Source organism: Anneissia japonica, unplaced genomic scaffold, assembly GCF_011630105.1.
Source record: "Anneissia japonica isolate Jap-2015-1 unplaced genomic scaffold, ASM1163010v1 scaffold288224_len95395_cov107, whole genome shotgun sequence".
NCBI lineage: Eukaryota > Metazoa > Echinodermata > Crinoidea > Comatulida > Comatulidae > Anneissia > Anneissia japonica.
Genome location: NW_022725273.1, coordinates 62948 through 79868, shown reverse-complemented (window position 1 = coordinate 79868; position 16921 = coordinate 62948). Strand labels below are relative to the sequence as shown.

The following is a 16921-nucleotide window of genomic DNA, read 5'->3' as shown; positions in this document are numbered from 1 at the left end:
TCAAACAAATAAAATATTGCAAAGTACCTGTCTCTTATACACATCTAGATGTGTATAAGAGAGCAGTAGTGTACAACAAAGCTTTATTACAGCCAACAAAACAACGGTCCGATCAATCCAAGATGGAGTATCGAGAGACCGCCCATAGAGGGCGCCTAATCAAATCACAGTGTGTCAACACTGGCGAACTGCTTTTTTCTAGTCAGTATTTTCCAAAAACCAAAAGGTTCACTGATTAGTTTTAGATGAGAATAATACAAACTCCAAATAAAGAAATACATGCCATCGTGCTGGGATTCAATATTTAAACTCTTAATTAATGGGTCATCACCAGATGGTTATCTGATGGTAACCCATACCTTTGTAGAGAACCAGACCATTAGGGTAAAAAAAAAATGTTAAGTGTAATAAAAAATGTCATTTATTTTACAAATACTCTATACTGTAAATCTGTTAAATACAAAGGCTCTAGATTTTGGGGCACGCCTGCAAACAGTTACTTTTTCCTGCCACCAAAAACCATGTGAACCTCTGGGCGACTGTCAGAGCTGCTATTCGAATCCACTAACTGCAATGCCCCAGGGTCCAGCATGTATGATATTATGGAAAAGTAAGCATATATTGGAAAGTAAATTGTTTTGTACAGTAGTCATGAAAAGTGAACTAGACTTGAAGGCAATTAATTGTTCTAGTGTCTAGTTATATAATGGCAGGCTCTATGTGTCAAAGTGGAAATTATCTTGAGGAAGTATAAACTCGATGACATGAATTTGCCTATACCCGACTGATCACTAATTCGATAATGCCTCCAGTTTTTTGCATCTCGTTTGCAAAAAGCTCAAAGCTGGGGTGATTTTACATCGTGAATTATATTTCGTTACTATTCCAAGCTTTGAAGGCACACAACGAACCTACTGTAACAAGTCTCACTCTATGGCGCAGGTTAACAGGAATGAAGGCAAAACTGTCCTAGGCAAGGCTTAGTAAGGCCTCCGCATTATGGTTATGGAATAATAAGGTGATTGAAGACACAGTACTGAAAAAATAAAACAACACTAAATTACTGTAATTAATTATAATGTTTACAATACATTTTAATTTATTAAACAAATGTCTACCATGAGGTTGGGCCAACCTAATAACCCAAAAAAACTTCATTAACCACAATCAATTTATTCATCATCTTGTATTACTAAGAGCTGCGCGAAGGGTGTCAGTCTGCGTTCTAACAAATCATTCTAATACGCACTGCTAATGCATACACACAGTATAATGTATTGATCACTGAGCAACCGGTCACTGCAACCAGCAGTTTGTTATGATTATAGCATCCAATCTACAACTAGCAGTTTGATTAAAGGGCCATAGAAAAGGTGACAACAACTGACTTATAAAGCAATTATAGTCAAGTAATTTCGTACTCATACAAAATAGAAGTCCTTCAGAGCCATTATTTACTTAACAATTTTTTTATTTATTTATTTTATTTTATTCCTTCAGGCCAAGGATTACCAATAGCGACTTAATCACTGTTATATTAGATAGGTGGCAATCAGTTCATATGACATAAACACATGATGCTTTACATAGACCAGTGTCTTTGAGGCTTATGGAGTGAAGTTGTTTTGGTTGTGAGAAAAAATCATGTTACCATGACAGGAATTGACCCCAGGGCCCTGTGATTAGACAGCAAACATTTTAACCTCCAAGCTATTCAACTCCACTCCTTCAAAAATTGCCTTTAAGCCCTGCGGGCTTCGTGCAATTTTTTCAGTAAATAATGGTTCTTTAGTTGTTGTATGGCGCAACGGGAAGAATACAACAAACCAACATTAATAGATGTAATATAATTTATTTCCAGTGAAAAAATGCTTATTGTAAGCTACAAAAACACTTGGGTATTGATGAAATCAAACCTTGGCTATCGATGAAATCAAACCAAATAAAATATTGCAAAGTACAGTTGAGGTAGTAATCCGAATGAGAACAATGTGAAAAAGTGTATAGCAATAGGAATACTGTGTTATATTGGGGTAGCACTCCTTATTATATTTGGGATGATTCAAAAGATGATGTAATACTTGATCAATATGAATTAAGGATGATTACATGATGTCATTGTTTTAGTTAATAAAAGTGGAATAAGTTTACCATGGTACATTACTGACTTATTTGTCATCTAACTAAGTTCCTGGTAACATAAGGAAACAGGTTGCTGTCCTTAGTTGAACTTAAGCTGAATATAGTAATAATACAGTGTATACATAGAGTAAGGTTTACAAATGAAATATGAAAGATTATACAAATTGAATATTGCGGTTTAAATACAAATAGTAGAGACGCTACAGTTCCTTAGGCTTCTGTTTCCTATAGTGTCCTCATAACATGACTATAATTGCATATTATTATTATTGTATTTAAAAACAAAATAACAAGTCTTTTATAGGGAGCAAATTTAATTGGCAGCTGCCCTCAGTATAGTTTAAATTAATCCTGACAAACATGTAAAAATATGATCTTCACTATCTAATCATAACCTTGTATGTAAATAAGAGAACACTAGTGACTAACTATAATCAACCAATTACAAAAAAAAAAAAAAAAAAATATCGGAAACTAAATTAATGAAAACAATTTTGTAAAAAAAATTTCAATTACTATTTGAATACAGAGTAATCAGCTTTTAATAACTGTTTTACTAGATAATGAACTTCCAAGTGTAACCTGCCCTGATGACATTACAGAGATTGCTGCAGCTTCAAATCAAGCTACAGTGACCTGGGGTCACCCAGCAGTCAGTGACAATGTTAATATTGGTCTGTCAGCTACTTGTATTCCACCTTCTGGTTACTCATTTGATGTTGGTTCAAATTCTGTTACTTGTTCTGCTGCTGATGCTGCTAATAATGTAGGCAGTTGCATGTTTGCTGTCAATGTTGAAGGTAAATTATATTGATTTGTCTGTTATTTATTGATGATTTGAAACATTTTGTATTATTGTGAAGTTTTATATCTTCATGTTTATTGCTCTAGACTATCCAAGGTTTTATAGAATTTTAGACATTTATATTTATAATTAATGTCTAAATGTCTCTTAATATTTTTTCATTTATATTACCATATTCATTAGCTGTATATGACTATCCATGTTTTTAATATTATTTCTTATGTTTTGGGTTTGTGTATTTGATAATGTTAAAGTAATGAATAAATTGAATACTGGAACTTACTACTGTAGTGGTGTTCAGTCCAGCTCCCCTGAACTAATTCAGACAACTGACCAATTGGATTGGTCACAACAAGCAGATTTCAATCCCAATGTGACATGGATGACCTGATGACATAGCTACATACTGCAGCCTGAGGTTGACCCAATAATGAGAATGACCCATTAGGAAAAACTTTTTTTATACCTTGTTTAGCGAACCCGCCGACTGCAAATATTGATGATTTCGAATAAAAATAAATTTTATTTTTGGCCAATTAGCGCACCCACTGCCACGAAAAAATGGAAACTTCAGAAAAACAAAAAAGTTTTTTCTTTATTTTTATTATGACCTCTGCTGCCTTGAAATCTCCAAAGATAAGATATGTATATTTCTTCCTAATTATATAAATTTGAAACATGTAACATTCTATTTTATGTTCACCAATGAAATAAAAAATTATTTTTAGTTTATCCTCCGTCTGGATGTTTTTGGATAAACCATTTTCTAAATAAGAAAACAAAATTTTATTTTTATTTTTATTCCGCCCTTCTCTGATGATCAGAAAAATAATTATGCGAAACAAGGAATAAAAAAGTCTCGCCTTAATGTCTAAAAATTTTGAAAATTTGTTACGACCAGGTTACCAATAAAAAATAAACCTGATTAAATTCCTATTAGACAGTATTTTGTCCAAAGTTACAGGTTACTTTAAAAGTAAATGGCATTCTGTTTAATTTAAATTTCAGTTTATTTTTGTATGTCAACTGTTATCAACTAGTCTAGGATTGTTTCTATGATAAAAATGGTTTCCACCTTTGTCTAAAGTTTGTACCAAAAAAAATATTGAATTGGGGATGAATTGAGACACATTTTCATATTTTCTCTCAAGATGGTCACTATTATTTCTTTTAGCATACTGTATATTTCCTAGATGCCATATAATGATATACTGTGAGTATAATAACAACAATATGGTAGTGATTCCAAAATGTCTGTTTATCTCTATACTATAAATGCTTTTTTTTTTTTTACCAACAGTGCCTGTACCAGAAGGCCCAGTTGTGACCTGTATTGATAGTGATATTTTACAAGGTACATCTCCAGGCCAATCAACAGCAACTGCAACTTGGCGTCAGCCAACAGTAACTGATGATATTGACACTGGCTTGACAGCTACTTGTACTCCACCTTCTGGTTCATCATTTTCACTTGGTACCAATACTGCTATGTGTACTGCAACTGACAGTAATGGCAATGTTGGTTCCTGCACAATTACTGTTTTAGTCCATGGTAAGTTTTGCTCATTTATGAAACCATTTGTAATATTCAGATAGAGTAGAGCCCCTATTCAAAGGACACTTTTTTTGTGAAATGAAGTATATCTTTTAACACTATGGCCAAACCCCCTTCCCCGCCCCATTAAGGCAACGGGGACACTTTTTGAATTGATTATATAATCATATTTTTAAACCTGGAGTAAAAAGGGACACTATTATTGGCTTTTTTGTCTTGATCATTAAGCTGGCCACACGCTGCTCCATACAATTATTGTATGGCTGTTGGCAGGTGAATCCATGTCCACTCTCTGTGAGCGCTTCATATATCAGCTGATAGTTGGTGGCAGTTTCAGTAGATCATCATTAAAAAAATTGCGCACAATTCATTCAATTTTGTTCTCTGTGGAATTGTGTTTGCCGACAACTGTCAGATGCAGTGTGCCTGCCTTTAGAATTTATATTATAAGTCCACTGAGTGTGGTTATTCGTGTAAAATAATCTTCTTAATTTTAACCCTTCACATTATGGGATTTTTTTTTTAATGGTAGGCCTATTGTTCATACCATATCAATTTTATTCATTATATTTAATCTATTCATGCTGCTGTAGTTTTTCCTAATAAATAAATATTAATGTAAATTATAAATTCAATTCAATTCAGTTCAATTAAATAGTAATTTAAGGGGTTTGAATCATTGACAAGAATTAATTTGAATATTTGAAGAAATATTAACATAAATTTTTGAATTTGTTTGTTTTTTTATGTTCTAGACAATGAGAGTCCCAATTTAGCATGTCCTGAGGATATTTCCATGAGTACATCCTCAAGCCAAGCTACAGTGACCTGGAATGACCCAACAGTCAGTGACAATGTTGATACTGGTTTGTCAGCTACTTGTACTTCATCTTCTAATTCATCATTTAGTCTTGGTTCAAATGATGTCACTTGTTTTGCTACTGATTCAGCTTTTAATACAGGTAGCTGTATGTTTACAGTTCGTATCATTGGTAAGTCTCCAAGGCCATGTTTCTGCAGCAAGTATAATTTCTCCCAATATATGGAAAATTTTCTCCAAATATTTTATCGCATCATCAAGGTTGTAGCTAGAAAACTAAAAATGGGTGATAAACATTTTAAGGATGGGTGGGTGATAACATTGAGTAAACTCAAAATAATAAGATTGGATTTTAAGGATGGAATAAGGGTGGGTTGAGGACCATGAAATTAGCTTTAGACTTGGTGGAAAACTTCAAGGTTGGCTGGCCCCTGCCCACCTCCGTCCTCCATAACTACATCCCTGCATCATGCAAAATTATGGACATTATTGTAATGTATTCAACATCAAAACATCTTTATATTCAATAAGCACAAAAAAGTAGGGTGAAAAAATGTTAAATAGTGATAAAAAATATCATTTAGAGTAGCGGATTCAAAGGTGGCCCAGCCGGCCTGGGTCCCATCTAAATATTTCAAAATTTTAAAAAAATGAGAAAAAAAGAAAATTTTACTCAAATTTTGAATCGAAGAGTGCCATTTCCGGCCATCTAGAGGTGCCATAATCATAAATTTTCTTGCATTTCGTCAAGCGATGGATGTTTCTTTGTGGCTAGAGGCAATGGTGCAGACACGAAAAAGTTGCACAAGCTGCCTTAACTTGGGCATTAATCTCAAAGTCGATGCTGCTGTCGGCCGCTATAGAACTCCCTAGGTAAGTGAAAGTGTCAACCATAGACAGTGGGGTGTTGTTGATCAGAACTGAAGGTATGTCCTTGAGTGATGTTGAAGCAGTGAAAACAACTTGAGAATTTGAAGCATTTATAGAGAGCCCTAGGTCACTGGCAACATGAGTGAATATATCAAAAATCTTCTGCTAGTCATTGTGGTTATGTGCAACAAAGGCGGTGTCATCAGTATAGAACAGCTCGCGAACAAGAATAGTGTGGACTTTGGATTTGGCCTTTAGTCGAGCCAAGTTGAAGACTTTGCCTACCCTAGTGCAGATGTAGACCAATTCCACAAGATGTTGGTTGGTGAGCTCTAAAACTGCGGACAAGAAAACTGTAGAAAGTATGGGTGCTAACGGGCAACCTTGTTTCACACCTTGCGCAACCCGGAATACATCTGATTTCTTGCCGCCTATGCAGAACTCGGCAAACATGCCATCATGGAATTGGCTGGAAGTGATATAAACTTTGAAGGGATCCTGTATCTGACCAGGAGAAGAAAAAGGTCCTCTCATGGAATGGTGTCGAATGCTTTAGCGAAATCGACAAACATCGAACACTCGACCTTACATGATTTCCAAGATTTCTTTATATGAAGAGAGTATAGCTTATGATAGACAACAGAAATAATAAAAATATTGTGAAATATAAGAATGTCTTACCTTAAAGCGAGTTAAGTGTGTAATTTCATTGGACAAGATCTGACCAGTGCTCAAAGCCAGCAGTGTCGAATATATGAAATATGTAGTCTGCCGTTACCTTGACCTCTGACGATTAGTGCCAACAAATTTTCACAAAAATGTGATGCAATAATAACAAAATGATTATTTGATTATTTTCAGTAAATATTTCAGCCGCTCCAAATTTCTTTCCTATTCTTCTGTCTTCCTATGCTTCTTTCATATTTTCGTTAAGTTTTGATTTATTCTACTTGCGTGTGTGTCTGCATTTAACATATTTCAATCTAAAGTGAAAGGTATGTCCTGGTCCCCGACCCATTTATGTTCACTTGGATAGGCTTATATTCATAAGACTTCTACGAATGGATACCTTGTTTGAGGCAAGAAACCAAGCTGTCTTTACCTAGTACCGTTCGTCTATTTTATTCGCATGGGAAACTTTTAATCTATACATGTTTAGTATATCAGTCTTTGTTCTCCAACAGTATATTTTTCCGGCATTTATTGCATTTTTTATGACATATTTTTTTTAATACCGATATCCCACTTTTGTGGCTGTTCCCAGCACCAGTGACAAACATTTTACGAACGTTGCAATAGTCATTATTATTATTATAGGCTATTATTATTGGTATCCCACATTGGATCAATATCCAATGGAATTTCATTATTTCTAAAGCTTGGTGACAACAAGTCTCCTCAAACTTCTAGGACCTTCCTGAGGATCCTTGCCATGTTCAGAATCACACTTTTCTGAAGTTCATCTGTTCTGGTATCTATACCAATTTGTTCCATTTCTTTGTAACTGTTCCAAATGTCCCAATTACAACAGGAATGACCACTGTTTTAATTTTCCATAATTTCCTCAGTTCTCTTGCTAAATCCTGATACTTACTCATTTTCTCCATCTTTCTCTTCAATGCGACTATTGTACATTATTGCAAAATCTATGATTTGGCAACGTTTAATTTTCTTTTCAACTACAATCATATCTGGTCTTCTTGCATCTATTACATGATCAGTCTGTATCGTACAATCCCATAATACTTTACATTCATCATTCTCTAGTTCATGTTCGTACCATTTTTGATTGACAACAATTTAGGCTATTATTATTATTATTATTATTATTTGGTGCTTACACCTTGTTTATTTGCACCTTATAAATTGACCTACTATTATTATTATTATAATATATAGATTTTTTTTTCATTTTCTAATGAACATTACAAGTTTCTTTTTTGAGTTGAGCAACAAAATTTTTACTGACGTCTGTATACATGCTTCTGTAAAGTTTCCTTGAAACGCACCCTCGAGCATGAAGAAAAAATCGCCTGCATTTGTGAATTCTGTATTTAGGCATATGGTTCAGGGGGAGGTAGGCACTCTTAATTGAGTGACGTTCTAGTTCTCTTTATGCTAACCACGAAGATGTTTAGTAAATGTAACCTTTAAACTAGCGTAATATAACCACATTTAAACTCCATCTAATTTGACGAAAAAAATAGGATACTTTAATTAGGCCATTTTTAAAAATAAAGTTCTCTGAAGGTTAACTACAGTACAAAATTTATAGTACAATGCAGTTAATGTGTTAGAGGTTGTAAAGACTGTATTGAGTAAAGAAAAAAACATTTCGCTTGACATTAGGAATTAAACATTTGTGAAACAAAATGATAGACTATGACAATTGTTATAAGACCCCATCCTCCTATTTTTTTCAAAATTATTTAAAAAAATGGAGAAAACAGACCATATTGTATTCAACTTTTAATCTGAGAGTGCCATTTCCGGCCATCTAGAGGTGCCATGATTATAATTATTTTTTTACGGCCCCACAAAAGTTGTGGGGCTGTGGCAGTGTGGGGCTAAGCGGGTGGACATTCTATTTGCGCAAGACCTTGGAACCCCTCTATTTCGACTTCCTGGACCCGCCACAGTTAGATTATCATATCCGGGCTACATAGAAGGGTAATTTTTATCCATTGGGTGAAAAGTGAAGTTTTTGTCGTTAAACCTATATCAAGGATAACCCTCGTGATAAATAATTCATTGAGGTCATGGAAGCAATCTGGACTTCGACTTTGTTGGTAAATCTGTGGCGCGTTCAAGGGGGAGAGGGAGGCTAAACCATGGTGGAGCTGAGTTAGTATAGATCTTCTATCTGTGAAAGTATGGTACCCTCACTGGGCCCTTCTATTTCGAATTCCTGGATCCACCACTGGAAATTACAACAAATATGAAATCATATTACAGTAGCTTGATGCCTATAAAATAACTTTGTCAAATATCCGTAGCCCCCCACTGGGGGCCCTTGGCGGGCCCTCTGTCCCCCAGTCTAGATGCTCACTTCGCTCTCATACTGTACCTTCTGAAATGGCCCCCCCCCCAATTTTCAACGTTCCGCTGCCGTACAGAAGACAATGTAAATCCTAGTCTGACATGCCCCAGTAACGTTGCCATGAGTACGTCCTCAAGCCAAGCTACAGTGACCTGGGATGACCCACCAGTTACTAACAATGTTGATACTGGTCTATCAGCCTCTACTCCATCTTCTGGTTCATCGTTTAGTCTTGGTTTAATTGATGTCACTTGTTCTGCTACTGATTCAGCTCTTAATACAGGTAGCTGTATGTTTACAGTTAATGTATGTGTTAAAGTCTTTAATAGTTTGATAGTTTACACTTGTCGTGGTTTTTAAAATACAGTATTTGGTTTGTGTTATGTTTATAATTTTGATGTTAGTAAAAGCATGGTAACTTTTCAATATTGAAGATTTCTATACACCATTTTATTGGGTCTATGAAATAGCGTCACCAACGTCTTGCAACGTTTTACTGAGCGGACATCCAGCAGCCTAGGCTGATCAAATTTCGTTTTTTCCACACAAATCTTTTGAGTAGTTTGACCACCAAAAAAACACCAGGGTTTTATGTGCTTATTTTTTTTATTTTATTTTATTTTTTTTGGCATTTTGTTTTCAAAGAATAGCATAGGGCTCTACAATAACAAAGTCGTGCACCAGTCACAGAGCACAGTAAACACTGGTAACTACATAGAGCGAAATGCCAAGGTCCCTGGGACTCCACTAGTGGTAGTTGCCAGGTTCTCCGGAATTTTCATTCAAATTCAGTGAAAATGGTGCACAAGTAAATAAAAGCACATAAAGTAGCCTAAAGCTTAGGCACAACTGCTTTGGCAGTCAGTTGCTGATGGCTGGCCAACGAATCAAACTGTGCTCTGTTTAAGCACTTGAGAGCGCAACACTGTGTGTGGACCGTCGTGGAGTCCTTTGGGCGCATCTTGTTACGTTGCAGTCTCCATGAAAGTGTTTTCCAGCCATCAGATGCAGTTTGTGTCTGGCTTACATGTTAGTTTGTCAGTCTTTTTAATACATTTTTCTGTCAATATGAAGAAGTTTATTGAAATTGTATTTTAATGACATATTTTTCCAAACTATTTACAGAAGATAATTTAAATCCTAGTGTGACATGCCCTGAAAACCTTGTCATGAGTACAGAAATGAGTCAAGCTACAGTGACCTGGAATGACCCAACAGTCAGTGACAATGTTGATACTGGTCTGTCAGCTACATGTACTCCATCTCCTGGTTCTTCATTTAATGCTGGTGCAGCTACAAATGTTACTTGTTCTGCTACTGATGCTGCTAAAAATGAAGGCAGTTGTATGTTTGTTGTCGGTGTTGTTGGTAAGTTACAGTATACTATTATCTCTTCCTTAATATAATTTCAAAATAATATTTCTCCATTATATTTTGTTTTAATTCACTCGACAACTGAAAGCCGACCGCTTACACAATGGAATACATAAAAAAACAGTATTAAGCACTTTACTTAAAACATTTATTAATTTCATGCTCAAATATGTTTATACTATTAAACCGATGTTCCACAAACTATGGTCCGCGGGGGCCACGAAACATTTTTGGAGGGCCGTGAAGCCGTCTGGAAATAGAAAAAAAACTAACAAAGAGACATTTCATCATGGACAGAGTTTTTAAGAAAGCGAATGCATCACTTGCACATGCCGCTAAAGTGCCAGGTGATGCGTGATATTTGAGTTATAAGCGGTTTTTTTGTCTATGCCCCCTCGGCAGCTAGACACTATGTTATCGTCTAGTATTAACCCTGTAAGATCCAGTAAATCCGGTATGGAGGAATGATGGGATGAGTCATGAGCTAAAGATAGAAATAAATATAAGACCTGTCTTAGAAAGATCACTACAGTAAACAACATCACATATTTCTTGATAACCGAATGCCCATGTGGATACTTTATTACTAAACATAATACCTGTATTATTAGTACGGTAGTCTTTCAAATTTGCGGAGTAACAGAGTGTGCGTAAAAGTTTTTGGAAGAAGGAGAAAGCTATGACGTGTGTGGCTGAACTGTGTTTGGTTGAATCATTGTAGGAAAAAAAAAAAATTGTGGGTGTGGAGGACACAAATGTACAGTATTATTTAATTAATATAATATTATTTAATTTGTATACAATGAAATTTTATCACTGAGAGAACAGATAATGATGTCAAAATATTGTATGGAGGCTTCATGATAAAAAGTTTTTGCCAGGATTTGGTATGTTGGTCCCTGGCGCGGCTGGGCTGCTGGGCTGCGGCTTGATGTATTAAATCGTAAATAGGCCGTGAAGTAAAAAGTTTGCGGAACGCTGTATTAAACAACATGTCAGTGGTAGAAACTGAATAAATAATGAGTTTAAAATGCTAGGTAATAATGTGAAATAATCCATTTTTAATAATATTGATTCTGTAGAATGTTTACTTTTATCAGAAAAACCAACTCTGTGTAGGTTTTGTAGCAGTGACTGAAGCCGTCTTTGTAGCAGCTTGCCGTGCACATGCTGTACATTTTAATACTTGTTTAAATCTAGTCTAATTTTAAAAGCCACTTCAAAAAGTGTTTTGGCCTTTAAAATGAGGATGAAAATAGCTAATGTTATATACACTCACATATAGTAAAATGTTTTAGTAATTATTTTGGCAGTTAACAATTTGAAATGAAACTTGATTAAATGTTGAACCAAGGACTTAATTTTTAGTGGGTTCACAACAAGAAATTAACAAAAGTGGTGTCTACAAGGGCATACCAGATAAGCACAAGGTTAACCGACTGGTATTGGTAATTTAAAAAGAAACATTAAAAATCATACCAATTATTTCACAGGCGACACTTCACATAATTGATACATAATGATAATAAATTTCACTTTGTATTATGTGGCATAAAAAATCTGATTAGACTTTTATTTCTGATTTATTTTCAGATTTATATGCACAATAGCAAGACTCAGTTTTTTTTAAAAATCACATGGAACCAACCATAAACACTGAGTAAATGCATTCCCTTCCTGGAGAGTACTGTATTTCTAATTTATGCTAGTAGTTCAACCAAGGACTTATAACTGTTACCAGGATAGGAAGCTGGCTGGTTTAAGCCGTCTAACTGGAATTAGCCTTATGTGTGGTATTGTTATCCTTATGAGCCAGATAAGCACATGCTCAGAAAAACAAAACTTTCCTTAGCCACTCTGCAGCCCGCAATGCGTATCGGCTTGGCGTAAAGCTAGTCCTAGCCGAGAATTATGGTACGGTAAAACAAAGCCAAATAAGCTTAGGTACTAATTTCACTTGGCATGCAAATCATTCATACTTACACACTTAAAAACAATAAAATCATCTGCTAGTTAAGATATAAGACAAGAATGTTCACAAATTTGATTTTAAATTGATGTGATTTTGTTTTGTAGTATTACAATGAACATCTTCACATAGGCTAGCCTAGGCCATGTCTAACTGCTTATAAAAATGCAGAAAAAAGACCCAAAACAAATTAGAATGAAGTTATCAACTAAGTAGTGCATTAAAACTATATTCTTATACTTACTACTTACAGGTACTTGTATATAATTAAAATGTATTGTTCACAAACGCCAATTTTTTATTTTAATACGCCTTTTCCTTGGCAGGCCTAGCTGTACGCCTAGCCGATACGCAGTGCAGGCCGCAGTGTGCAAAGGAAACTTTTGTTTTTCTGAGCCTGTGCAGATTGTGCTTATCTGCCTCATTAGCATAACAATACCACACATAAGGCTAATTCAAGCTTCCTATCCTGGTAACAGTTATAAGTCCTTGGTTGAACTACTAGCATAAATTAGAAATACTCTCCAGGAAGGGAATGCGTTTACTCAGTGTTTATGGTTGGTTCCATGTGATTTAAAAAAAACTGAGTCTTGCTTTTGTGCATATAAATCTGAGAAATAAATAAGAATTAAAAGTCTAATCAGATTTTTTATGCCACATTTAAATACAAAGTGACATTTATTATCATTATGTGTCAATTATGTGAAGTGTCGCCTGTGAAATAATTGGTATGATTTTTAATGTTTTTTTTAAATTACCAATACCAGTCGGTTAACCTTTTACAAAGTATGCCCTTATACTTGTAGACACCACTTCTGTTAATTTCTTGTTGTGAACCCACTAAAAATTAAGTTCATATTATTATGTAATAATGCAAAATGAATTTTAATACATTTGCTCATTTCTCAAAATATATAAATCCAGACACATTTTTGAAATTATTATAAAGGATGTATTTTTATTTACGTTTTTAAGGTAATTGTAATTCATCATCAATACCTGGTTACCTGATAGCGGTAGTAGTAATTCTTTGTTTAATCATCCTGCTGATGTCTCCAGCATTAATCTTCTTTTGCAGGTGTTTTGATATATTCATGCTTTAGCTTTTTAGTTAAAAACTGCTTTTCTATTGTTTCTAATGTTATGCTAATTTATTTTTTTATTATCACTTTATTTTTTCAAAATCTCTCATGTTAATTAAATGATAACATATGGGGTGGCCAAAGGCAAAATTGAATGTTATTTGCAAAATATTTAAAAACAGTTATAAAATTTAAACGTCAGAGAAATGCAAAAAAAAAATTTTAAAAAAATAAAAATTTACAGTAACATCCAATAAATTACCACTAATAATTAATTAGAAGAAATTATAAATTCATTATAATAGATTATCTGCTATGCTAATAACTAATACCTAAATTAGAAATACTGAATAAAACTTTTTTTTTACAAATATCCTAATGTAAAAGTGTTTCATGTATATATTTTTTCAATTATATTTACTTTCTTAACATGCAAATGGATAATCTGCTGTAGCTATTCAAATGTTATATTTAACATTCTATAAATACTGTATGCACTTATCTTAAACTTCAGCAGCTGAATATTGATGACCATTGTCTATACCTTCATTTGTCCTCTCTTTGCCTTTTTGTTGTCTTCTGACTGTTTACTCTATCTATTTTGTGATGTTGGTGAACCTTGCCCTCCTCTGTCATCACAATATAACCTTTAATGGTGTTTATGCACATTTTGACACTTGAGTGTCTAATTTATGTCTAATTTTAGTTTCCTTTCAACAGTTTCTTGTCTACTCCCACTCAATTTCTTGATTTTGTGTTTGTTCAACTAACTTTTAGAATTCTTTTGAAGCACCACATTTCAAAGGCTTCATTCTTCTTACATCATCCAGCTCTTACAACCAACATTCCAGCACCTATTCTTTATTCCAGAAGTTACTAAAAATGTAATAAATTTGGTTTTTACATTTTCATCTAGACCTATCCAAGTTTTAGTTACACCCTTCTTATACACTATATGTTTATTATGACAGCAAGTTTATGTTCATCTCCACTACATCTTCAATTTTCTCATCTCCTACTTTTGCATTGAAGTCATTTATTATCACTACAACATCACCATATTTCTTGTTGATATTCATAGTTTCCTTTACTTAATTGTAGTATTCAATAACCTCTTCGTCTGTATGAAGACATGTTGGTCCCTATTGATAAGTTTAATACTGTCAGTGCTTTAGCACCGTAAACACACCATGCCATACTAATGTTCTCTTTTAACCTTATCCGTGTAGTGATATCTTTCTCTATAAGGATACTTTTATGGTTAATCTTTAAAGGGCTGCATAAAAAAGTCTTTATAGAATTAATTAGCAGTATTCTCCTAACTCGATTTAGTTGCTGCTAGCTGTTGTTCACCAGTGGATTAATTCATCTGCCTACCAACCACATGCTGGAATGATGAAAGCAACTGCCTGATGCCAATTATGTTTACAGTGACTACTTAAAGGTCCTATTACTAAGATAGATACCCTGTTGCTCATACTGTATATATTTACTATTTTAAAATTGGTTTAGTATTTGGCTATTAATTTTATGAAAAAATCAGTTGCTTCTATTTTGTTGTAGAAAGACTGCAGGTTACTTTTGCTGTTTAAATTTCTTTATGTATACTAAACATTTCATAGTACAATACACACTTTATAGTAAAGCAATTTTTAAATTATTTAAATTTCCTTAACATAAGAATATGTGACCAACTCTTGCAAAACCCTCCGTTTGTCACAATTTCTAATTTCCCACAAGCATTCAAAATGTTTGAGAATCAGAATTTTGAAAATTGCATCTTTTTGTATTTTATAAAAGAAAATATATTGAAAAACATTTATGCAAAATATCAAACTAAATCTAACTGAAAAGTATATTAAAACTATTTTTAAAATAGCTTTTTTCTCAAACCTACATGGCTTATATTCAATGAATTAAATATTCATAACTTCGCTAATACTCAACCAATTTCTATCAAATACACACTGCTTTAAAGAAAACTTCATACAGAATCTAAAAACACCAAAAACTCAATTTTCTACAAACGGCTGATTTTGCAAGAGCCAGTTATATAATATTTATCAAATTATTGAGAGCAAATACCAGAATTACGCTTTCATTCCTATTTTGATTTCTCTACTCTTTTATCATGCAAACCTTTGTATAATTTTTCTTCTCGGATTGTATATTTTAACCAAGTATACCTTCATTCAGTGAGAGTGAATATTAATTATCTAATCTATTTGATTATACATGTTTTACCTTTAGGAAATTGATATTCACTTTTTCAGTTTATACCATAGCAAATTAAATATAAAAAAAGGAATTAAAATGAAGGTCTACACATTGTTCTGTCGCTTTTGTAAACTAAAAAGTATCAATTTAAAAAAAATGTTTTAAAAATGTTACAGACCTCAACTTTTTTAGGTAAGAAAATCAACTTTTTTTTTATTGTAAATTATTTCCATGATCTTGTGTTGGAGTTATTATAAAATCTTTTTGCATTCTGTCCAGGGCCAAATTAAAGGGCTGTGGGGCCTGTGGCAAGTTGGTCTAAATACTCTGTGGTTACAGTAATAAAATAAAACCAGATTTTTTGTGATTTTTCCTGGGGTTAGGGGATCTATTTTTCCCCATTGGTGCCTGTGGGCCTGGGGCTGGCGACCCAAAATCCTCTATGTTTATCTGGCCTTGATTCTATCATGCAACTTGTTTTTTATTTGCTGCGACACAATTGAAAATGCTGTTTTTATGATTGTTATTTATAATGAAGTTGAAGTTAAACATATTTTTTGTTCACATTAGGTTCTATTATTCTCAGAAGAACAGGAAAATGGAGCATTCCACAGGGATGAACATGACTGATTATGAAGTACCAAAAAAGACAAATGCGCCGGGTGATACAGAGTACGAAATCACCCTGCCGACTATTGCTGATGATGATGCAGCACTGCCTAAGATGGAATCACAGAGGAAAGATAATTCAGCTTATGAAGAGCCACACACGTACATGTCAGTAGATCCAGCATATACTGACCTGAAGAAGTAGTGTGTTTACAATAGCCAGGTACAGTATGGCTTAAGGACAAGTGTACTCACTATAGAGTACTACAGTTGTGTCATCACAACGCCAGGGGGGTGCTCTCTGTTGTCAACAGACGTAGGTCACCATTCATTACGCCTTAATGACTTCATAGGCTTTCTGGAATAGGCATTTTTAAATCTAATATGTTACCATCAAAATGTACTAAAAACGAAAAGCTCGCATTATATTAGTTATCA

The 16921-nt window shown here is 34.0% G+C and overlaps 2 protein-coding genes across 2 annotated transcripts in view; both read left to right on the top strand.

Annotated features, from left to right (window-relative positions):
* Window positions 1-6195, top strand: part of LOC117112693 (hyalin-like) — a 20753-nt gene extending 14558 nt beyond the window's left edge. The window contains exons 3-6 of the mRNA XM_033255834.1: window positions 2703-2942; window positions 4248-4499; window positions 5258-5494; window positions 6074-6195. Of these exons, the coding sequence (XP_033111725.1) occupies window positions 2703-2942; window positions 4248-4499; window positions 5258-5494; window positions 6074-6195 (851 nt within the window). The remainder of the gene's footprint in view (window positions 1-2702; window positions 2943-4247; window positions 4500-5257; window positions 5495-6073) is intronic.
* A 4165-nt stretch (window positions 6196-10360) lies between these two features.
* Window positions 10361-16704, top strand: LOC117112694 (the record flags this gene model as incomplete). The annotated part of the gene is given in 3 exon segments (XM_033255835.1): window positions 10361-10600; window positions 13551-13653; window positions 16445-16704. Coding segments are annotated over 3 exon segments (546 nt in total). The 5' UTR covers window positions 10361-10401.
* Between the last annotated feature and the right edge of the window lie 217 nt (window positions 16705-16921).